Consider the following 24,565-nt stretch of genomic DNA (forward strand, 5'->3'; position numbering starts at 1 on the left):
ATAGTGGATGGTTAATCAGAAGCCAAGAAATAATTTCTAGCTCTAAGGAAGAGTCAACATATAAATGCTTTAGGAGATGGGATGAAGACTGAAAATGCTCATTGACTTTTTCCCCCGTAGACTATATATACTCCAGGAAAGGTGCAATATCTCCCTTGTTCATTCTTTTTTTTTAATACTTTTTTTATTTTAGATTTTTGTGGCTACACAGTAGGTATATATTGTGTTGCTCATTCTCGTATCATCACATGGAATAGAATAGATCCTCAATAAAAATAAGCTAAAGTAATGTGAATAGACTAACACATTTAAAAGAGAAAAATAGATTAAACTATGTTAGCTAAAGAGCTTCAACCTCTAATTTCTTTCGTTGGGAGTTTTCCTAAGCTATTTTCTCCTAAAAATGTTAACTTTCCTTTCCCCATCCCCAGAAGATGGGTTGTTTTGCCAATAGTACCTTACAATTTTCTCAAAAAGGTGTATATATTAGATAAAAATTATCTAGACAAAACTCCATAACCGTATTTCACCCCTCTAATCCCGTTATGTATGCTATTGTTGTGCCAAACTCCTACTAACCTCAATAGAGAAGGTACCAAGTTCAAGAGGCCAAGAAGAGACTGGAGGGCCAGTAAATGAGACATGGGTTTGTATTAGGAGCTTACAGTCCAGTGGTGACAGAGGGGAAACAGTCCAGTGGCAGCAGGCTGGACAGAAGAACCAGCTATGTATAGAAGTGGTCCAGTGGCAGTGGGGTGGACAACACATCTCCCTTCCTACTGTCCCCTGGCAGTGGGCTGGACAACATAATTGCACGTCCCAAGGGCAGGAAAACCGCAACTGCCTGTAAACATCATGCAGTTTATACAGCATTTTCACTGAACACCCTCCCACTAACGACCTCCACCTGGCAACCTGCATTTAACCCAAAACTCAGGGCCCTAATCCCCTGTATGGCCCATGTTCCAATGGATGGGCCAGTGGGTGGGGGTGGGGGTTTAAGATGTTTATCACAGACACAGAACAAATCTCCAGGTTGGCCACTCCCAGATTTCCCTAGCTCAGAGCACACATTCAGGTGCATCTACCATACAGGGTCATTCTCAGGGTATGCTTACATTATTGCTATCAGATGCATTTATGTTGCAGGTCTCTAATGATTTACACCTCCCTGGTTCCTTGCCTGGGGTAGTCCCAGTACAGGGAGAGCAGCCCTTACGAGCTGATCTGATGCCATGTTAGGTACACCTGATTTTGAATTCATTTTGGCTTTTAGAGAAATCGGATAATTTCCCGATTTTTTTTTTTTTTTTTTTTTTTTGAGACAGAGTTTTGCTCTTGTTGCCCAGGCTGGAGTGCAATGGCGAGATCTCGGCTCACTGCAACCTCCACCTCCCAGGTTCAAGTGATTCTCCTGCCTCAGCCTCCCAAGTAGCTGGGATTACAGGCATGTGCCACCACGCCCAGCTAATTTTTTGTATTTTTAGTAGAGATGGAGTTTCTCCATGTTGGTCAGTCTGGTCTTGAACTCCTGACCTCAGGTGATCCGCCTGCTTCAGCCTCCCAAAGTGCTGGGATTACAGGCGTGAGCCACCGCGCCCGGCTCCCCTGATCTTATCTTTGTATTCTTTTTTATTTTATTGTATTTATTTCTGCCACATTTCATATCAAGACAGAATAACAGTGCTGCACATTAGGATCACCTGGAGAGCTTTTAAAAATTTCAATGCCCAGGTCTCACCCATGACAGTTAAATCAGAAGGTCTGGAATAGTAAGCAGGCATCAGTGGTTAGTAAAGATCCTCAGGTGATGCCAATGTGCAGCAAAGTTTGGAAACTATTGGCACAACAGGTTTTAATCTCAGTTGTGACACTGGCCTTGCAATCTTGGATATGTAATTTAACTTCTCTGTAGAGTTAAATAACGTAAGAGTACCTATCTCAGTTAGTTGTAGGAATGAAATGATTGAAAATAAAGTGATTGGATCTGTGCCTAGAACAAAATAAGGGATACGAAATTGTGGGGCGGGGTTAAGATAATCTACTCCCTACATAAGTAGAGAAATGTCCTAATTCATTCTGAGTTAAATAGCCAGCCACACCCCATCCTTTAGCGTGGGCGGGCTTAACTACTGCTTCCCAGATGGTTTGAAAGTAAGCTCCATGGACAACTCCTTCAGTGGTGAACAGTCTCTGCTCTCCTAAAATTTGTATTTTATTGGGGAGATAATCAACAAATACATACATAATTTCAGGCAGTGTTCAAAGAAGCCATGCCAAAGAAATAACCTTTACTCTGAATTCAGTGTGGTCTCTGGCTAAGAATGTGCCCTGGCAGAAGGGAAGCCCTTTCCATTCTCTGAAAAGAAGTGTGTTTACCAAAGCATTAAATGATAAATACATTTTTAAACGGTGAAGTCACAGGTCTCACAGAAATACAAAATGAACACGTGTAAAAAATTTATTTACTCATTAACCCGGGGACCAGTAAGCTGTTAGAACCAGCTCTAAGCAGAATTTAAAGCACCCACCTATATTGTTGAATCAGGACTGGGGAATGAATTTACAAATCGATGCAAAATGGCTTTTCCCAAGGAAGGGTAAGATAACAATACGAGGGGTCTTACCGAGTTGTGCAGAGCACCACAAAGAAAAGCGGACAGCCCCTCTAGCAACAGAATGCCCGGGACGGTGTGCCAAACTATGGCTGTTTTTTCATTTAAGACATTCAGTAATTTTTTGTCCATTTCAATGTGTTTCATAATTTCTCCCTACAAAAAAAAATCACTCATCTCTAAAAACCCAGCAGCTAAGTAGTTCTTCTACATTATCTTGCTTTCATTTATCCTTAATCCTTTTGCCTTTGGCAGGGTTGGATGGTCTTTCTTCGCCCCCACCAAGGAGGCTTCGGAGGGAAAAGAGGGTGTAAATCCAATCCCTCCACTCCCCCAGGCAGCCTCCCATTTCCGCCACAGGGGCGAGGATGGCTCAAGGCTGGGCTTGGCTCTGTCCCTTCCCCGCAGGCCCCGCCCCCAGCCCGCGCAATAATTGAGCTGCGCGCAAAGGTCACGTTATCAGCCTGTGACGCTTCCCATCCAGTACGTGGCACACATTGCTCAGAAAAGCCCCTTGTGCCCGCTTTCTGCCATCCGCGCTGTCTCGTGTCTCCCTTTTTCCATTAAATGCCTCTTTTCTTGCGGGTCTCATCTCGGGAATAGTGCACTACGGGGACATATCTATCCCCAACTATCCTAGGCCCGAGAACCAGCCCTTGCCGTCACGTAACGGGCGGAGACTCGCTGAGGCGAGTTGCACTTCTAATTGGGCGTGAGGTCTTGTCAATCCCCAAGTTCTTCCAATCAGAAGTCCGGTCCATCCAGCCTTCCGCTCCCCATTGGCCTGTGTGGAGGAAGAGGGGTGGGTAATCCGAAGTCGCTGCGCTCAGTGCGCAGGCGCGAAGAAGCTGGCAGGGGCTCGAGCCGGGGGCGGGTTTGAAGACGCGTCGTTGGGTTTTGGAGGCCGTGAACGAGCCGTTTGAGTTTGGCTGCGGGTGGAGAACGTTTGTCAGGGGCCCGGCCAAGAAGGAGGCCCGCCTGTTACGATGGTGTCCATGAGTTTCAAGCGGAACCGCAGTGACCGGTTCTACAGCACCCGGTGCTGCGGCTGTTGCCATGTCCGCACCGGGACGATCATCCTGGGGACCTGGTACATGGTAAGGCGGGCGGGCGTGGCGCGTATGTCCGGGGGGCCTGGGGAGCGGGGCCTGGTGCGGAGGGGGTGAGACTGGAAACGGGGTGTTGGGTGGGGCGGGGACTTGGAGGGGCGCTGCTTTTTAAGGCGCGCCAACTCTGGATGAAGTCCAAGGACTTTGGGAAAGTAACCTTGTTCAGGAATCGGAGTCGGGGGAGCGGGGGGCGGTGGTAAGCATGGGGAGATTGTTCTTTGGCAAGAATTTGAGGCGAGAAGCGGGCTTGGGAGAGCAGAGGCTTTGCAGGCGAAGGGACGAGGGTGCTGGGATTTGGTGGGAATTTCTCTGTTTTGGTTCTTGTTGTATTTCTACGATCTGAAAGGCAGCACCTCCCTTCCTCCTATCCAGTGCTCCCTGGAATTTTTTCCTCTAATGAAATAATTAGGAGCGGACCTTGATAAATGCAGTCTAGTTTCGACATTGGTCTTCCCGTTGGGAAAGCGAAAGATCCAGCGGTAACCCCGTTGTCCGCGTTTCTTGGACTTTGTTTTGTTTCATGCCTCTCTTGCATCTCCAGAATCGCTTGGGGGCGATAGCTTTTGCCTGAGTTGACGCCTGACCAGCTTTTGTCCTGGTGCAGCCTCCTCCCTGCGCAGTAGGTGCTTTTCGTAGCCGACCGGCTGTTTTTACAGAGACCTTTATTGAGAGCCCTCTCCATCCTGGCCACCTACGCTGGTATCTCCTGGGTTCCAAGATCTGTGTGATTCTGTCCTAACCAAGTTGACACTGTTGTTGCCTGGTGATTCACTAGTAATAAGTTTGTGATTTTTCTTTTGTAATTCACCATTTACAGTATCCATGCACATTAAACCTAACTTGTCCATGACTTCCAAATATGGGATTCAGTTTAGGTAGTTTTAGGTTATTATGATTTTGCCGAAGCCGTGACAAACTTCCTACATGGTCGACTTGGCCACTTTAATGACTTCGCGAATGTGGTTGTGTGGGTGACGTTGGTGATACTGTGCAGTTTTTGATACTTAACTGCAAAAGAGGAAGAGAGTTATCCCAGACACAATCTGTTTTCTCTGTACTTGCTGCTTCTCCCCACTCATTGACTTGAAATCATTAGTAAGCATTTGGACAAACGCCAGATGAGAATCATCTTAAATGAGGCAGATACTGTTTCATGGCCCACCCCCGGGAGACTACCTGACTCCACATGACTGCTACCTGCCCTGTTGTTTTTTACCGTCTTGTTTCTGATGTACATTTAAAAAACAACACGAATGTGTAGGTTTGCTTGTGCTGAGTTTATTTTCATGTTTCCTGTACTTTTATATTCGGAAATACCGCCTTATTGATAGAACTATATCACATTTTTCCCTCAGACTCTTTCGTTCTGTATTTTAACTGATTTGGAATACTAAACATATAGTTAATGACCATCAGCTGCATTACGTTTCTAACTTCCTTTTATAGCTTCTCCATTTTGCTGAGGGGCTGGGTCTCATTTCTTTTGTTTGTCCTTAGCTCTGTCTTCTATTTCCCTAAATGAATAATTCAAACCTTGAGGATCCTCAAGGCTATTACTCAATTCCGTCTTCCTCACCCCCAGAAGATGACTTTCTTTCCTGTTTAACTAAGAGAATCCATCGGCCTGGCTCTCTCCTGCAGTCTTAGTCTTCCTGTTTCTTCTCAGATCCTTCCCTCCACTCACAGAACAAAGGATTCCTAACTCCTCAAGAAGAGAATACCACCATTTCTATTTCGACCATCCGAATGTAATTGGCTGTATTTCTTTTCAGTTTTTCTCAGGCAGATTTTTTGATGCTGTGGGCTCAGCTAGAAAATGAATAGAATAGCAGGATAAAGTGGGAACTACAAACAGGAAACTCAAAATGCAGAGAGAAAAACTTCATTAGGGGCGTTTATTCTTACAAAGTAGGGAGTGAGGAGTTTACATCTGTTCCCTACTTTAAGCCCTTGTTGTGAGAAGGGTTCACATACCTCTGAAGACCATGCTTTAGTTTCACAATTTTAAAAAGATGCCATAGCTGTTCTTACTTTGCGTAGACTTCTCAGATTAGTGTAAAACATTTTATTGTAAACTTCTTAAATCATTTGACCTGTCTTAAATTGATTAAGAGATTTACTGACCACCTGCAGTGTAAAAGGCTTTGGTGGACAAACAAAAGGAATAAATCACAGGGGCCATGTGTCATTTGCCTTGTTTTCCTATTACCTGCCAAGTGCTAGACTCTCAAATGTTTCTTGTCTAACACAGCATCTGCCCTTAAGATATTTATGGTATCACAAACTTGGAGCACAGATATGAAAAATGTATGGTACAGTGATGAGGAGGAGGAGAAGGTGATCAGTAATATCAGATTCTAATCAGAATAAGTACTGGAAAAAGGCCATTGGTTTTGTTTATTATAGTTTTGTTGATGACTTTCAAAAGTGTTGCTTGAATACCATAGCAGTGTAAAGACAGTCTCTACCAACTTGGGGAGACATGTAACACGACACAAGACCACCTAAGCCAAAATGTAGTATAATACTTCGAAGCAAAGAAGGCTTGTCCAAGTAGTGCATTTTATTCTCAGAAGCTGCTTTACTAAGACAGAGAAACAGTATGGGGATGAGTGAGTATTAAATGTCACTTCCCTCCCTACCTACCTTGTCAAGGTACTCTCTTCCTTGATTCCTGGTGAGGCATGGGAGAATATTTATGTTTCTTTTTACATTATGTGGGACAGACTTCTGAGATGATGATTCCCCCTGTGTCATTTGGAACTTGGGGGAGCCCCTCTCCCTCGCTATCAGTGACTGTATCTGATACAGTCTCATTGCTTTCTAGCCACGGCTTCTACTGGTCTAGTGTTAAAGTATCGTAACACCATATACTAAAATATTCATTGTATAGTACAAAATAGTGCTGTGGGACATAGAGAAAGCCAGAACCAGTTATTATATGCACCAGAGGTACCAGCCCTGAAGTGTGAGCCTTTGGTATTTTAGATAGAAAAGAAGCATACCTGGTTAAGTAACAGGAAATTTCAGAATGAGCTCATGTTTAAATTCTGGCATTCCTGAAATGGTTTTCTCTATCATTTATTGAAGAATTTGAAGCCAGTTGATTTTAAACAAGTTTCTTATGAGGTATAAAGTCAAATATTTATTGAATAATTGAAAATGGACTTAAAAGTGTGCTGTAGTAGATATACTTTGTGGTTAATGGTGTGCACTACAAGACTACATTTTGAGCATTTGTAATAATTTTATCTCTTAGACTTAATATATGGCTAATTTTTCATGAGTGTCTCAACCATAAACAGTTTGAAGTTCTGTATCTGGGAGAGAAGTAAAAACAGGTTTCCTTAAGCTCTATTCCTTTCCAGCCCTCACCTCTGACTTCAAGTAAGCATAGCTTGTTTATATTTGTTAGTTTCCTTCCTTAAACTAAGGAAGTTTTGTGCCTCTGCCTTTGCATATGCTGTTCCTTCTCCCTGAAATGTTGCTATCCTCCCAAGTCACTTTCTAAAAATTTTATTAAGGAAATTTTCATACATACAAAAGTAGTGAAATAGTACGAAAACCTCCCATTTATTCATCACCCAGCTTCAACCATTAACAACATTTTGCCAAGTCCAGATAATTTAATGGTTAGCTCACATGTTTTCATGGTAAAACTTTCCTTTTTTTTTTTTTTTTTTTTCTTTTTTGAGACACAGTCTTGCTCTGTCACCAGGCTGGAGTGCAGTGGTACGATCTCGGCTCACTGCAACCTCCGCCTCCCAGGTTCAAGCGATTCCTCTGCCCCAGCCTCCCAAATAGCTGGGACTACAGGCACCCGCCACCATGTCCGGCTAATTTTTTGTATTTTAGTAGAGACGGGGTTTCACCGTGTTGGCCGGGATTGTCTCGATCTCCTGACCTCATGATCCGCCTGCCTTGGCCTCCCAAAGTGCTGGGATTACAGGCGTGAGCTACCATGCCCAGCCAAGCTTTCTTTACTTCCTAGCCAGGGGGATCTGTTTTTCTCACGGTGCACCTGCAAAAGTTTCTGGGTCCTTCTTGTATGTACTTATTAAATAGTACTCAGTACACATTGGTAGGATTGTCCTTTTCTCTTATTTTTCTCTCTACAGCAAGATGTTCTCCTGGAGGGAAGAGGGTGATGTCTTTATAAGGGCAGTGGCTCACGCCTGTAATCCCAGCATTTTGGGAGGCCAAGGCAGGTGGATTGCCCAGGAGTTCGAGACCAGCCTGAGCAACATGACGAAACCCCCTCTCTACCAAAAAAAAAAATATATTATATTATATATATATTTATATAATATATATTTATATATAGATATATAATATATAAATATATATAAAACATATAAAAATATATATACACACACACATACATACATATATATATTAGCGGGGCATGGTGTGGTGGTGCATGCCTGTAGTCCCAGCTACAGGGGAGGCTGAAGTGGGAGGATCACTTGAGCCAGGGAGGCAGAGGTTGCAGTGAGCCTATATCGCACTAACTACTCTCCATCCTGAGTGACAGAATGAGACCCTGTCTCAAAATAAAATGTGTGTGATGGCTAACTTATTAATTAAAACATTTTAGGTGTTCATTACACATTTGTTGAATGAGTGTCTCCTCCAAAAAATATTGTGAATACTCAGTTGTATCTGCATGTAACAGTAAACAACAACAAAAAACTTTTTTTTTTTTTAAATTATACTGTAAGTTCTAGGGTACATGTGCACAACGTGCAGGTTTGTTGCATAGGTATACATGTGCCATGTTGGTTTGCTGCACCCATCAGCTCATCATTTACATTAGTTATTTCTCCTAATGCTATCCCTCCCCCAGCCCGCCACCCCCCGACAGGCCCTGGTGTAGGTGTGTGATGTTCCGCACCCTGTGTCCAAGTGTTCTCATTGTTCAGTTCCCACCTATGAGTGAGAACATGCGGTGTTTGGTTTTCTGTCCTTGTAATAGTTTGCTGAGAATGATCGTTTCCAGCTTCATCCATGTCCCTGCAAAGGACATGAACTAATCCTTTTTTATGGCTAAAAAACGTTTTAAAGATAGTCAATTTTGATCTTTATCAGATAACAGGCTTTGCTTAGTTCTGTAGATTGACCCTCCTGTGGGTGCTTTCTCTGCATGGGAAGCCCTTATCTGGATGCCTCCTTAAACCAGACACACTGTTTTAATTATTATCTCAGTAGATACTGGCTCTGGGCAAATTACTGTGGGAAAACTGAAAAATGATTTTTTTTTTAAAGTCTCCAGAGAATCTTCTGGAATAGGTGTAGCAGTGAAAGAAGAAAACAAAGAATTCCTCTCTTCAGGCCCTGTGCTTCCATGGATCTGATACAGTTATTTTGTAACAAGTCAAATCTAACAGATTTCTTATTGTACACACTTACATAAGATGTAGAAGCTTTCAAAAACAATGCACACCACCTGATTTGACTGATTAAATTTACAGTACTGTTAACACATTGAGTGGTGAATCCGCAGCCCATGCTGCTAAAATATTGCTGCATTCTATACCTCTCCATATCGCCAAGTTTAGAAGTTAATAATTTAATCTTTTTTTTTTTTTTTTTTTTTTTTTTAAAGACATGGGGTCTTGCTATATTGCCTGTACTGGTGTGCAATGGCATGATTATAGCACACTGCAGCCTTGAACTGGGCTCAAACAATCCTCCCACCTCAGGCACCTGACCAGCTGGGACTACAGGCACACACCACTGTCCCCAGCTTAATCATTCTTTTTAAATTACATTTTTATTAACTTTCTTTCCTGAATACAGTGAAAGGAAAAAGTGAATCAGGAATAAATATTTGTAATAGTTAGTACATAGTTGGATATTTTCAGAGAAATTTTATATTGTAAGACTACAGTTAATTTTATGTATTTTTTGAAAAGCTAAACATGTAATTTAGAAATATCAACTTTAATCAGAGGTAAGTTGCCAGGGCTTACATATGAGCACAAGGTAGGCATTCGTTGGTGAATATCTTTAAGATCAAAGGATGCCAGGAGTGGTGGCTCGTGCCTGTCATCCTAGCACTTTAGGAGGCCAATGCAGTAGGATCACTTGAGGCCAGGAGTTCAAGACCAGACTGGACAACATAGTGAGACTCCATCTCTACAAAAAAAATTTTTTTAAATCACAAGGATGGGTTTTCCAGTGTAATACTTTAATATGTAAGTTGGGGTTCTAATGAAATGATGTGATCTAATGGAATATAATTAACTCAAAGAAGATTTGGAAAAAGCTTTTAATGAAGTAGCATTGAAATTTATTTCACCGTTTCTTGGTCCTTCTGATTGGCCCTACGATTTATTTTGTTTAATATTTAGTGATATGACCCACAGTGAAATGAAACTTGAAGTGTCTCTAGTACTAAAAGAAGATAATAGTGGATGAGCGTGTGACTTATCCATGGAAGAGAAGAAAAGTGAAGAGTTCTTTTGTTTTGTTTTTTAAGAGACAGACTTAGTATTGTTGCCTAGGCTGGTCTCCAGAGCTCAGGCGATCCTTCCCACCTCAGCCTCCCAAGTAGCTGGGACTATAGGTGTGAGATTTTTAGAAATCCTTCATGTAATAAAAATATTTAAGAAGGGAAAATAGAACTCCTAAATGTTTTTGGCATGTCATTCCCTTCATTTAGTAATTGGGTTTGCATGCTTTTCTTGACAAAGGAATTTCTGTACCGCAGAGAGCTTTTTCACTGTGGCTATGCTGTGTTTAGCAAAGAAGAGTTTGCCTAATTGATTTCAAACTGATTTCCATACACAGAACATATAACGTTTTAGTAGATATATCTGATAGTTCAGTAATTAATTCACCTAGTTGTATTAGCTCATACTCATACACCACACACGCTGGCCAAAACCCATTGCAGCAAATGTGGGCAACAAAAAAAATCAGCTTTCAACTGGGGAGAGCCACCTTGCAAAAGTGATTGTTCCTGGTAAGTCCTCTCAAGAATTGAAAGATATCATGCCTTGCCTCTGAACAATGCAAGGAAAGAGGCTTGCTGCTGAACATAGATAGTAAAGTCTAAACATTTTATAGCCTTAGATAATGGTTTCTTTGGGAAAGACCTTAAAATAGGAGTTACTGGGGAATGTTTATTAATAATCACGTAGTGCTGAGAAGGAGGATGTCTTAAAAACCAGACTTGTGTCCTGATTCTCCCATCTGTCAGCTCAGCAAGCTTAACACAAGTTGTATAGCTTTACTGAATCTTAGTTTCCCCATCTACACATAGGCTTTGGTAATATTTACTTCACGGGTTGTTGTGAGGAATAAGTGAAGTAATACACGTAAATACACATGTCATAAAGCATATCCTCAATAAATGTTGGTTGATTCCAAATTTCATATTGTGGCATTGTTTAGATCACCTACCCTAAAATAAAACTTGATCTGCTTATCTAGTGGATGTTAGTGAAATGACTTCAGCTGATAAAAGGAAAATGCATTTCCTGTGTGTTTATCATTCAAGGTGAAACAGGAGAGAAGTATATAATAGTTTGTTTAAAATACTATTGATAGCTGGCCGACACAGTGGCTCACACCTGTAATCCCAGCACTTTGGGAGGCCAAGGCTGGTGGATCACTTGAGGTCAGGAGTTTGAGACCAGCCTGGCCAACGTGGCGAAACCCCACCTCTACTAAAAATACAAAAATTAGCCAGGCTTGAATGGTGCACGCCTGTAGTCCCAGCTACTCGGGAGGCTGAGGTGTGAGAATCGCCTGAACCCAAGAGGTGGAAGCTGCAGTAAGCCGAGATCGTGCCACTGCACTCCAGCCTGGGTGACAGAGCGAGGCTTGGTCTCAAAAAAAAAAAAAAAGTCCCAACTACCCCGGGGGCTGAGGCAGGAGAATCGCTTGAATCCAGGAGGTGGAGGCTGCAGTGAGCCGAGATTGCGCTACTGCACTCCAGCCTGGGCGACAGAGCGAGACTCCGTCTCAAAAACTAAATAAATGAAAATACTACTGATAGGAACTTAACCCTTGAAAATTCCAGATGTTCACATTTTCACAAAGGGAAGGAGGGCAAATTCTGTGAACTTTACCATGCTAGATAAGGAAGCCTAACTCCAATCCTACGTGAGATTTCTGTCTTGAGTCATTAACAATACTCTTTCTGAGTACTTAAATGCAGTGAAGCCTCCTGGGATACCGCAGGGATTGGCCAAAAACTACAGGCACAACTCATTTCCTTTTAAAATGGATTTACAACCCTGGGAGACTAGGAAAATTCAGATATTATGATGGGATTTCAGCAGGCTGTTCCTCTGAAGAGCTAAACAATTTTATTCAGAAGTTGCTAGTTAATGGGAAGGGGCAGCCTCTGGCAGCTTTGTCCTCAGCTCTGTTCTCTTTTGTTAGTAACTTAGATGGAAATACTGATTACATGCTGATCCTAAATTCAGGAAGTTGAGACAGGTAGTAAATCTGTAGTGTGTCAGAATCCACATCCAGAAAATCTTCATAGGCAAGAATGTAATAAGATGAAACTCAATTACAGGTATATTAAGGCCTATGCTTGGGCCTCTGAATCCAACTGTATAGGTACGGGTGGGAGCTTAGCACAATCAAGTGTGAAAAAGAACGTGGTGTTTTAGGGAGTTACTCTCATGTGATATTCAGAAAATTTATAAAGCCAATGCAGGCCGGGTGCGGTGGCTCATGCCTGTAATCACAGCATGTTGGGAGGCTAAAGCAGGAGGATCACTTGAGGCCAAGAGTTCAAGACCAGCCTAGGCAATATGGTGAGACCTTGTTTCTAACAAAAACAAACCTCAGTACAACTTCAGGTTGCATTAATTGAAATTCGTTAGCCAGAATATGAGAACTGAGATCCCATTATGTTCTGACCAGGGTGACTTTACCTCATTTTAATATATGTCCATCAAACTGGAGCATGTGTAAAGAGGAAAACAAAAGGGAAATAGGTAGCTAGGAAACATGCTAGTCAGAGGAATGGCTTAAAGATCTGCATGTCTATTCTAGAGAACACAGTATTTGGAGGCTGTTTTCAGGTATTGGAGCACTTATTTAGAAGGGAGAGCACATTATCTCAAAAGGTAGATTTAAGGCCGGGCGTCTCTTGAGGTCAGGAATTAGAGACCAGCCTGGCCAACATAGTGAAACCCCGTCTCTACTAAAAATACAAAAATCACCCCCATATGGTCGTGGGCACCTGTAATCCCAGCTACCAGGTGGCTGAGGTGGGAGGATCACATGAGCCTAGGAAGGGGAGGCTTCAGTGAGCTGAGATTGCACCACTGCACTCCATCCTGGGCAATAGAGCGAGACTCCATATCACACACACGCACACATACACATACACACACACACACAAAAGTAAGACTAGTAGATGAGTTAAGTGACTTTCAGTATCTTGGTAAGTCTCTTAAGCATTTGAGTCTAGCTCAAGAGGAAATAGTGAGTTCTCTGTCACCTGATGAGAGATGCTGTGGAGGAGTTTTGGGCATCTGATGAATAAATATAACAGATGAACAGTAACTTCTTCAAATCCAGAAATTCTGAGATTGGTATGTGAATAAATAGGTAGCTTCGAACATGAACCATTTGTAATGACTCTTTAGTTTTAATTTTATTCTGGTGTATTGGTTAAGCATCTTATCTCTCAAATGGTTAATATTACTTATGCTTTATAAAATATTTATTTTTAAATTATTCTCATAGTGGTAATTGCGTATTGTTTTATCTCACAGGTAGTCTCCCACTATTTTATATCTTTGTTACTTCAAGTAAGACAATCTTAAATATGAGAGGACATCTAGAGATTGTGCTAAGATTGCGTCGTGATGGTAATTAATGTAACTGATAGAATGTTATCTTTTCCAGGTAGTAAACCTATTGATGGCAATTTTGCTGACTGTGGAAGTGACTCATCCAAACTCCATGCCAGCTGTCAACATTCAGTATGAAGTCATCGGTAATTACTATTCGTCTGAGAGAATGGCTGGTATGTGTTTAATAGAAAAACAAAAAAATCTCCCCTGCTAATTTTTATATACAGTCCCGTGTTGTTTAATGATGGGGACACATTCTGAGAAATGTCACTGGGTGATATTGTTGTGTGAACATCATAGGGTGTGCTTATACAAACCTAGATAGCGTAGCCTACTATACACCTAGGCGATGTGGTAGAGTCTCCTAGGCTAAAACCTGTACAGCAGGTTACTGTACCGAATACTGTAGGCAGTTATCATACAGTGGCAAATAGGTGTGTATCTAAAGATAGAAAAATATAGTAATACTGTAAATACACTATTACAGTGTTATGGAACCCTCATGATATATGCAGTCCTTTGTTGACCAAAATGTTGTTGGCCCATGTCTCTCTCTCTCCACACACACTGGTTATTTAGAGGATTGATTAGATTATGTTTAAGTTACATTTCAGAAAGTTAAAATGGTTACATAATAAGGGTAACAAGTTAAATTGTATTTAAGTCATTCTTGCTGAGGCAGGAAAGTATTTTGATGGGTTTTTCAGAGATATTCAGTGAGGATTACAATAGAGCATTTCTAGCCAGAAAATGTAATGGACTATTAAGTTTTTGAGAAATGTGTAAAATGTACCTTGAAATCAAAATAAGCATGCAGGCTTCATAAGACTTTTTTTTTAATGTAGCTACTAATAGAAAGGAGAAGTTGCTATGGTTACAATATATGTGTCCCTCCAAAATTCACATGCTGGAGCTTAACCTCCAAGGTGATGATATTAAGAGGTAGGACCCTTGGGTGGTGATTAGGCCATGAGGGCTCTACTCTTATGAATGGGATAAATGCCTTTCTTTTTTTTGAGACAGAGTTTTGCGCTTGTTGCCCAGGCTGGAGTGCAGTGGTGCGATCTCGGCTCAGGGCAACCTCTGCCTCCCGGGTTCAAGCGATTCTCCTGCCTCAGCCTCCTGAGTAGCTGGGATTACAGGCACACACCACCACAGCCGGCTAATTTTTTGTATTTTTAGTAGTTACTCCATGTTGGTCAGGTTGGTCTCGAACTCCCGACCTCAGGTGATCCACCCACCTCAGCCTCCCAAAGTGCTGGGATTACAGGCGTGCCACAGCGCCCTTCATTTTTAAAATCACATTTATATTATTTATTTGTTTAAAAAAAGTTTTTTAGAGAAAAGGTCTTACTTTGTTGTCCCAACTGGAGTGCAGTGGTACAGTAATAGCTCACTGTAACCCAGAATTCCTGAGCTCAAGTGATCCTCCCACCTCAGCTGCCTGAGTAGCTAAATTTTTGTGGCGATCGGGTCTCCCTGTCTTTACCAGGCTGGTCTTGAGCTCCTGGCTTCAAGGGACCCTCCCACTTCAGCCTCCCAAAGTGCTGAGATTACAGGCATGAGCCACTGTGCCCAGCCCATAGCAGACTCTTGAAAGCCGATTATTTGAATTACAAATTTTGCTTTCAAGTTTGATAATACCTGTTTAATTTCATATTTTGTTTTTACCTGAATTCTTCTAAGTGGAAGTTTGCATGTTGTAGCAGGGAAGTCCTTTAAATTCTTAACATTTATCAATCCTGTATCCTCTAAGAAAAAAGTAAAGAGGACTATTCCTAGTTTAGTGCCAAATATTGATGATGTTTTACTGCCCAGTGATAAATTATATATACATGCTGTGCATGGTGGCTCATGCCTGTAATCCCATCACTTTGGGAGGCCGAGGCAGGTGAATCACTTGAGGTCAGGAGTTTGAGACTAGCCTGGCTAACATGGTGAAATCCTTTCTCTATTAAAAATACAAAAATTAGCTGGGCTTAGTGGCGCAGGCCTGCAATCCTAGCTACTCTGGAGGCTGAGGCAAAAGAATCTCATGAACCCGGGAGGCAGAGGTTGCAGTGAGCTGAGATTGTGCCACTGCACTCCAGCCTGGGTGACAGATTGTCTCAAAGAAAAAAAAAAGGTTATATATACATTTACCCAATAGGGAATATTCAGCAGTTGTTCTAGTCATTCATCATTATTAGCGCCCTCAGTATTTTTTTTCTTTTTTCATTTTTAAAACATCTTTTGTGCATACAGGGTCTTGCTATATTGCCCAGGTTGGTCTTGAACTCCTGGCCTCAAGTAATTTTCCCACCTTAGTCTCTCAGAGTATTGAGATTACAGGTGTGGGTTGCCGTGCCCATCCCCCCCAGTTTCTTAATCTCTGCCCAGACGGATCACCTGATGTTGGGAGTTTAGACCAGCCTGGCCAACATGGTGAAACCTCGTCTCTACTAGAAATACAGAAATTAGCTGGATGTGGTGGTGCTTGCCTATAATTCCAGCTACTTGGGAGGCTGAGGCAAGAGAATCGCATGAACCTGGGAGGTAGAGGTTGCAGTGAGCCGAGATCGCACCACTGCACTCTAGCCTGGGCGACAGAGCAAGACTCTGTCTCAGGAAAAAAAAAGAAAAAACTGTCCAGAGTCACAGAATCAACTACAGATTTGTGCTAAGAAACTCAGTAAGTCAGGCACGGTTTAGAATTGCTTGAGATTACTTGGCTGTTTTGTGAAAAAATTAGTGAACATGGATTAATGGAGAGTTGGAACAACCTGAGGAAGAGTTGAGAAACAAAGAAGAAAGTAGTGTGTGTTAACATAGATACCAGGGTGCAGGAAGCAATGAATTTTAGTGTTTGGGAGGTTGGGTGGGGAAGTGAGGTTAATGGCGAAATTTGAATTTCAGGTTATATTTATCTAGAGCAAAGGGTAATGTATGTAGCATTCTGAGTTTAATACATTTGTCTTTTAAGCAATTGCCAGCCATTCCTTCCAGCTAAACCCTACTCATAAGACCCATCTTGTGTCATTTCTTCATATTTTTTCCTGATGCTTCAGGCAAAGCAAATTGTTTCTGCCTCTGTTGTAGCACTTGACACATTGGATTATAATGATCTGTTTGCACATCTTCAGGTTCCTGGGCTCATAAGGGCACAGGGACCTGTTTCTCTAGCAGAGAATGTGGTTCATGTGCCATCCTACACCCATGTCAGTGAGTCGTTGTAGCGATTTAACAAATAAGTGCTTTGTGTGAATGTCTCAAGGTTCATTACTTCATGCTGAGACTTTGATTTTTTTTTTTTTTACCCTCTTGGCCTTAGATCTTTTTATAGCCAATTTTGAAAATATTTAAATTTAATATTTTAAAGCTAGCTTTAAGTGAAGTTTTGTTCTTTTTGTTGTGTAAGTAGCTTAATTAGATTTTTGTTTTTGTTTTCTTAGATAATGCCTGTGTTCTTTTTGCCGTCTCTGTTCTTATGTTTATAATCAGTTCAATGCTGGTTTATGGAGCAATTTCTGTAAGTATACTGTATTTTCAGCTTTTAGAGTTTGACCTTAGGGGAGCTTAGTAATTTCCTATATGTGATACAATGTTATGGTTGTTATTTTTTCTCCAGTATCAAGTGGGTTGGCTGATTCCATTCTTCTGTTACCGGCTTTTTGACTTCGTCCTCAGTTGCCTGGTTGCTATTAGTTCTCTCACCTATTTGCCAAGAATCAAAGAATATCTGGATCAATTAGTAAGTGTGTATGCTCATTAAACTTATTTTTTTTCATTTTGAGTAAAATGTTTACATTTAAATTCTGAATCAGCCTTAGGTATTATTTTTAACTACTCCACTTGCTTTTGAAAGTGTCTTAAAATAATTATTTCTGCTCTCTTAGCTACTGTGACAAAACTGGCAAGATGAAAGTAGAGTAATTTCTTACCATCCATTTGGATAATTCAGTATTAAGAGTTCCTAGAAATGGATATTATGGAACTAGTAGTTCAGCTTTTGTTTTTGAGCGTCCAAAGGTACAGTAATTTGACTGTGTATGGCACTCTTTAAGTGACTAGCTTTTTGTCTTTACAGACATCTGTAGCAAGTATTCCAGTGCCTACTATGTTTTTAGCCCTTTGCTAGGCACTGTTGGTGAATGGTGTGGATATAAAGATAACTGCGAATATTACAGTTTAGCGAGCAAACTGTAATATTTGGGGAGTCAAGATACATGAAGATGTTACCTGTGATAACAAGCGGGAGCTGTCACAGCAGCAGCAAATAAGGAACTTCGATTAATGTCATCTGGAGGGGGGCAGGGAAAACTCTGGGCTGGGTGGCCAAGGAGGGCGTCGTGGAGGTGGTCAGAAGGAGATATGGGATCTAGGTAGATGAAAATTGGCAGGAGTATCCTCAGTTCATTTCCAAAGTGCTGTCTTTCAGAACTTTTCTTCCCACTACCAGATTTCCTGCCTAGCCCATTTTCCACACCACCAAATTCATCATTCATTTATTCAGAAAACATTCGCTGGTTGCTCTTATGTGCAAGGCACTCTGCTAGATCATAGAGATGCATCAGTGGAGCTTACTTCCTGGTGAAGGAATCAGGAAGTTGACAGTTAACTGATACACCATTGTAGGTTACTGTGGGAGTGGATATCACATGGGTACTAAACCTGGGCTGGGAAGTGAGATTTGAATTGTACTCAGGAGTTTGAACAGGAATTAAGATAGAGAAAGTATAGAAGACAATGTTCCAGATAAAAGAGAGACCTTGAGGCAAGAAGCAGCATAGTGAGGGCACTAGAAGCTGGCCATGGTGGCTGGCACACAGAGGGAGGGTGGGGAAGGCTGGAGAAAGGTGGCCAGGGGCAGGGCCTGTTGGCCTGGTCAGCCACGGTCAGCGGCTTCTGTGTGGCTCTCTGCTCATGTCATCTCCGGGGGAGAAATTTCAAGTGGTGCCTCCCTGCCTTCTGAGTAAAACCCTTAGCATAGCATTCCCTCATGAGCTCCACCTTCTGTGTTTTTCTTTTTGTTTATAGATGAAGATCAAAAAAACAGCTTTTTTCCCAAGGAGACAACCTGGCTGGGGTTTGGGGAGTAGTGTGTTCTTAAAATTTTTTTTTTCTATTTTTTTCAGTCCTTTGGGATTTCTGTTTATGTTGCTTTTTAAATGAAAATGTAATTAGGCCTTCGTGTTGACATTTCCATTAAAAACAAGCATAACTTAAAAAAATTAAATCAGCTTTATAGAAAAGAACATAAAAATTTATTATTCCTTTTACAGACCCTGGTGTTTTCTCTCCTCTGTTTTGTTCACTTAGTGCCTCAGACTGGAAGATATTTCCTCTGTTGGTTAGTTTTTAAATCTGAAATTCTTCTTTTATAACACCTTTCTCCCTGAACTTAGCTCATTGCCTTGTACACAGTCAGGGCTGAATAAGTATTTAAATGAATATAGCTGATGCTTTTCAGTAGAATAGAGTATGTCTGCAGTAAAACTTATGTCTTGCCTGACATTGTAACCAGTGGGTGTATTTTTGCCCCTGTCTGATGAGAGTTGAGACAAACGATTGACATTTAGAAAAATAATTTTCCCCTTGTAGCATTAAAATGGCCCAGTTTATCTGTAGAACTTACACAGACCTGAGCATCTCCTGAGTTAATGATGCAAGTGACACAGGGACTGATCTCCAGTGCCATATAGGCGATAGTGTTTTTCCAAAGGCCAGAAAGATGGAAAATAGTGAAAAGTAAACAGAAAACGAGCTAAATTTAGACTTTTTGGAGCATTGTGGGTTATCAAATGTACTCTAAGTGATTGTTAGCATGCATTAATGGTGATAAGGCTTAAAATTTAAAAGCACTTTGAATTAAATTCTGCTTATACATTTTTATTAAATATCACTTTTGACTTTGGTGCCTTTGTATTCTTCAGATGCTCTTCAGGTTATCAGCAAGTGCTAGTGCAATGGCTGACTTGTAAATGTGTGTGTGTTTCTTTAATAGCCTGATTTTCCCTACAAAGATGACCTCCTGGCCTTGGACTCCAGCTGCCTCCTGTTCATTGTTCTTGTGTTCTTTGCCTTATTCATCATTTTTAAGGTACGTTGCTGACTAAATCTTTAGGGGTGACTGAGATTGACACTGTGAATCTAAACCTTTTTGCTGCCTTTCACCTTACAAGTCACAGGAGATTGAGGATTTGTGGGGACAGTGTTTATTCTGGCACATGAGCAGAGATAGCTTCTAGGGAATGGTTTCTGTTGTGTTTCCAAGGAATGGTTGTAACTGTCAGGATCCTTCTCTAAGTGAAAGGACCTACTTTTTATGTTTTTGAAAAGGGGTTCATGATTTGTATTGAAAATCTGTTAAAATTCCCAAGGTTCACAAACCCAGAATTTCTTCTGCAGCACAGTGGGTTGACCTGAATTGAAGCTCCATCTCTGGTTTCTTTCTGCAATGTTGGCGATGAAACTCATGACACTTAAATGAGAGCAAGTTGGGAAAGGGCCTGGCCTGTGCTGGGTCCACACAGAGGTCAGCTCCCTTCTACACAGAGGATGTGTGGGGAAAGCATTCTAAGTCACTGGCATTTTAGAGCAGGTAGTCTGTTGAGTTTCTAGCAGATGTCAACTTTGTTTTTATTCTTCCAGGCTTATCTAATTAACTGTGTTTGGAACTGCTATAAATACATCAACAACCGAAACGTGCCGGAGATTGCTGTGTACCCTGCCTTTGAAGCACCTCCTCAGGTTAGCTACTGTTGGATAGAGTAAAAGGTCACCAGTCACTATTGACTGTTCCAGGAGAAGAACCTGGAGCTTGACTTTCTCTTTCATGCTGTAACCTATGGTTTGGGCATGAACCCTGGGTACTTTTATGAACAGCTTAAAATCCACAGGATTCAACATTTTCCACTTGGAATCCTGAGTACATGGGTCGCTTGTCTCATCCAGTTTGGCTGTTAGATTTACTCATTAGAGGTCCTCATTAGTGTCATGTTTGTAGGGGAGACAAGACAGGAAACAGCTATGTTAGGCCCATGTAGCCTGGGGCTTCTAAGGATGGGGAGTTCCATTGACTGAAACTTGTGTTGTTTTCAGAAAACATCCATATGATCCAACGGGGGAGCTGACCTGTCTGGGGAGATGAATACAGTGGTTTCATGGGTCTTTTGGGGAAGCCTACCTTTCACAGCCCTCTAATTGCTGCTGTGCTACCTTCCCAGGTTTTCAGCATATAAAATATATGTGGCCCATCTAGGGCCAGGCTTTCAGACTTGGAGTCACTTTGATTAGAATGTCACTCCTCCACTGCATAGGTGTGCCTGTTACCCTCGAAGACATGATATAAGTTCATAATCTTCTGACTACAAACTGATTCTGATGAAAGTCAGGATCCAGGAGCTAGCGTCTTATTGGGTGTTTCCTATTGCATGGTTTAACCCAACTCCTCAACACCTGAAGTGTAATTGGCACTGGCACTTTATCGGTCACACTGGAACGAGGGCAGAGCAATGGCACCCACTGCCTGCCTGTCTAGGAATCCTTGTCCAGAAGCGGAACTCTCTCTCCCCACCTCCCTCTCTCCACCCTCCCCTTCGCTAGCAATCTTGGTAAAATTCCAGGTTATTGAGGCATCTACTTGGGAACATTTTAGCTAACAGTTTCTTCAGCTCTTCTTTATGGTTTTGTATAACCCTATTTAGGGCATAAAGTCTGAAAGCTGAATTATCTCACAAAGGATTTTAAAGGAGAATTAAATCTGATACAATTTTTTTTCTCTCTTTAGTACGTTTTGCCAACCTATGAAATGGCCGTGAAAATGCCTGAAAAAGAACCACCACCTCCTTACTTACCTGCCTGAAGAAATTCTGCCTTTGACAATAAATCCTATACCAGCTTTTTGTCTTGTTTATTTTACAGAATGCTGCAATTCAGGGCTCTTCAAACTTGTTTGATATAAAATATGTTGTCTTTTGTTTAAGCATTTATTTTCAAACACTAAGGAGCTTTTTGACATCTGTTAAACGTCTTTTTGTTTTTTTGTTAAGTCTTTTACATTTTAATAGTTTTTGAAGACAATCTAGGTTAAGCAAGAGCAAAGTGCCATTGTTTGCCTTTAATTGGGGGGTGGGAAGGGAAAGAGGGTACTTGCCACATAGTTTCCTTTTTAACTGCACTTTCTTTATATAATAGTTTGCATTTTGTTACTTGCTACCCTGAGTACTTTCAGGAAGACTGACTTAAATATTCGGGGTGAGTAAGTAGTTGGGTATAAGATCTGAATTTTTCATCTGCGGAGACAAGAAAAATATTTGACATTTTGACTTGACTGTGGAAGATGATGGTTGCATGTTTCTAATTTGTATATGTTTCCATCTTTGTGATAAGATGATTTAATAAATCTCTTTAAATACTTAGGGTTGTCATTTTTTTTAATCCGTTACTTTTTTTTAAGATAAACCCTGACATTTTCCATTACAGTGTATTCAGAGTGCCAGTGTTTATTTTTTTTTTAACTTTGAGAATACAGTTGGCCCTTCATATCCATGGGTTCTGTATCCATGGGTTCTATATCCATGGAGTTAATCGACTGTGGATTGAAAATATTTGGGGGGAAAAATGGATAGTTGGATCTGTACTGAACATGTACAGACTTTTTATTCTTGTCATTGTTCTCTAAAAAATACACTATAACAATTTATGTAGCATTCACATTATATTAGATATTATAAGTAATCTAGAGATCATTTTAAAAATATGGGAGGATATGCATGGGTCATATGCAAATACTATACCATTTTATTATAAGGGACTTGAGCAACTGTGGATTTGGGTATCTGGAGGGAGAACCTGCAACCAGTCCCCCATAGATACCAAGGGACAACTGCACAATGATGCACACTTAATTAGAAATCATTTTCTTAATCCATTAACTCTAAATTTGTGGTGAAGATATTTCTTGAATCACAGGACAGAAATTAATACCAGTGGTTTGAAAAGTGATTGCTGTAGCAGTCTTTTTTTTATGTCTTATTTTTTTTCTTTCCAACTTCTTAGGTTCAGAGGGTACATGTGCAGGTTTGTAACATGGGTAAATTGTGTTGCAGGGGTTTTGTCAGTGTTTTGTCATCCAGGTTGTGAGCATAGTACCTGATAGCTAGTTTTTTGATCCTCACCCTCTACTCTCAGGTAGGCCCTGGTATCTATTACTCCCTTCTTTGTGTCCATGTGTACTTAATGTTTAGCTCCCACTTATAAGTGAGAGTATTTGGATTTCTGTTCTTGCATTAATTTGCCTAGGATAACGGCCTCCAGCTCCATCCATGCTCCTGCAGAGGACATGATCTTGTTCTTTTTTATGACTGTAGTATTCCATAATATATATGTACCACATTTTCATTATCCAGTCCACTGTTGATGGGTATTTAGGTTGATTCCATGCTTTTGCTATTGTGAATAGTGCTGTGATGAACATATGTATGCATGTGTCTTTATGGGAGAATAATTTATATTCCTTTAGGTATATACCTGATAATAGGATTGCTGGGTTGAATGGTAGAATGTTTTAAGTTTGAGAAATCCCTTATGCTGCTTTACACAGAGATGGAACTAATTTGCATTCCCACCAACAGTGTGTAAGTGTTCCCTTTTCTCTGCAACCTTGCCAGCATGTGTTTCTTTTTACTTTTTAATCATAGCTGTTCTGACTGGGGTGAGATGGATTTCTCTGATTATTAGCATTTCTCTAATGGTTAGTGATGTTGAGCATTTTTTCATTTACTTATTGGCCATATGTATGTCTTTTGAGAAGTGTCTGTTCATGTCCTTTACCAATTTTTTTTTTTTTTTTTTGAGACAGGGTCCTCGCTCTGTCACCTAGGCTGGAGTGCAGTGGCACGATCTTGGCTCTCTGCAACCTCCACCTCCTGGGTTCAAGCGATTCTCATGACTTAGCCTCCTGTGTAGCTGGGACTACAGGTGTGTGCCACCACACCCGGCTAATTTTCGTATTTTTAGTAGAGATGGGGTTTCACCATGTTAGCTAGGCTGGTCTCGAACTCCTGACCTCAAGTGTTCCACCCTCCTCAGCCTCCCAAAGTGCTGAGATTACAGGTGTGAGCCACTACACCCAGCCTCCTTTGCCCACTTTTAATGTTGTTGTTGTTGTTGTTGTTTTGTTTTTTGCTTAAGTTCCTTATAGATTCTGAATATTAGACCTTTGTCATATCCATAGTTTGCAAATATTTTCTTCCATTCTGTAGGTTATCTGGTTACTCTGTTGATAGTTTCTTTAGCTGAGCAGAGAAGCTCTTTAGTTTAATTAGGTCCCATTTGTCAATTTTTGTTTTTGTTGCAATTGCTTTTGGTGTCTTCCTCATGAAATCTTTGCCAGGGCCTACATCCAGAATGGTATTTCTTAGGTGTCCTTCTAGGGGTTTTGTTTGTTTTGTTTTTTCAGTTAGGTTTTACATGTAAGTCTTGATATGGGTTTGGATTTGTGTCCCCATCCGAATCTTATGTTGAATTGTAATCCCCAGCATTGGAGGTGGTGCCTGGTGGGAGGTGATTGGATCATGGGGGTGGTTTCTCGTGGTTTAACATCATCCTTCTTGCTGCTGTTCTCGTGATAGTGAGTTATTGCGAGATCTGTGTGTGTAGCACCTCCCCCTTCTCTCTCTTGCTCCCGCTCCTGCAACGTAAGATGCCTGGCTCCCCCTTTGCCTTCTGGCACGACTGAAAGCTCCCTGATGCCTCCCCAGAAGCTGATGCTGCCATGCTTCCTGTACAGCCTATGGAGTGAGCCAGTTAAACCTCTGTTCTTTATAAATTATTCAGTCTCAGCTATTTCTTTATAGCAGTGCAAGAACAGACTAATAGAAGTCTTTAATCCATCTTAAGTTATTTTTATATATGGTGAAGGTGTCTAGTTCTAATCTTCATTTGGCTAACCAGTTATCCCAGCACCATTTATTGAATAGAGTCCTTTCCCCATTACTTATTTTTGTCAACTTTATTGAAGATCAGATGGCTG

General features: G+C 41.2%; 1 protein-coding gene and 1 long non-coding RNA gene across 2 annotated transcripts in view; one reads left to right on the forward strand and one right to left on the reverse strand.

Annotated features, from left to right (window-relative positions):
- The window catches only part of LOC134728623 (uncharacterized), a 65,610-nt gene extending 62,625 nt beyond the window's left edge, over nucleotides 1–2,985 (reverse strand). Inside the window, exon 1 of the long non-coding RNA XR_010109218.1 lies at nucleotides 2,628–2,985. This is a non-coding gene — a long non-coding RNA (uncharacterized LOC134728623). The remainder of the gene's footprint in view (nucleotides 1–2,627) is intronic.
- On the forward strand, nucleotides 205–21,948 carry LAPTM4A (lysosomal protein transmembrane 4 alpha). The gene is made up of 7 exons (XM_003827009.4): nucleotides 205–3,712; nucleotides 13,604–13,724; nucleotides 16,983–17,059; nucleotides 17,159–17,281; nucleotides 19,535–19,630; nucleotides 20,182–20,280; nucleotides 21,320–21,948. The coding sequence occupies exons 1-7, from the start codon at nucleotides 3,602–3,604 to the stop codon at nucleotides 21,392–21,394; spliced, it is 702 nt and encodes a 233-aa protein (XP_003827057.1). The 5' UTR covers nucleotides 205–3,601; the 3' UTR covers nucleotides 21,395–21,948.
- The last annotated feature ends 2,617 nt before the right edge of the window (nucleotides 21,949–24,565 follow it).

Source organism: Pan paniscus, chromosome 12 (assembly GCF_029289425.2).
Source record: "Pan paniscus chromosome 12, NHGRI_mPanPan1-v2.0_pri, whole genome shotgun sequence".
Classification (NCBI taxonomy): Eukaryota; Metazoa; Chordata; class Mammalia; order Primates; family Hominidae; genus Pan; species Pan paniscus.

Bases quoted from the DNA above. Each gene is read 5' to 3' on its own strand.
- LAPTM4A (XM_003827009.4), top strand. From the start codon at position 3,602: ATGGTGTCCATGAGTTTCAAGCGGAACCGCAGTGACCGGTTCTACAGC. The intron at 13,725-16,982 runs GTATGTGTTTAA...TTGTTTTCTTAG, and splicing joins TTCGTCTGAGAGAATGGCTG to ATAATGCCTGTGTTCTTTTT. The intron at 19,631-20,181 runs GTACGTTGCTGA...TTATTCTTCCAG, and splicing joins CCTTATTCATCATTTTTAAG to GCTTATCTAATTAACTGTGT.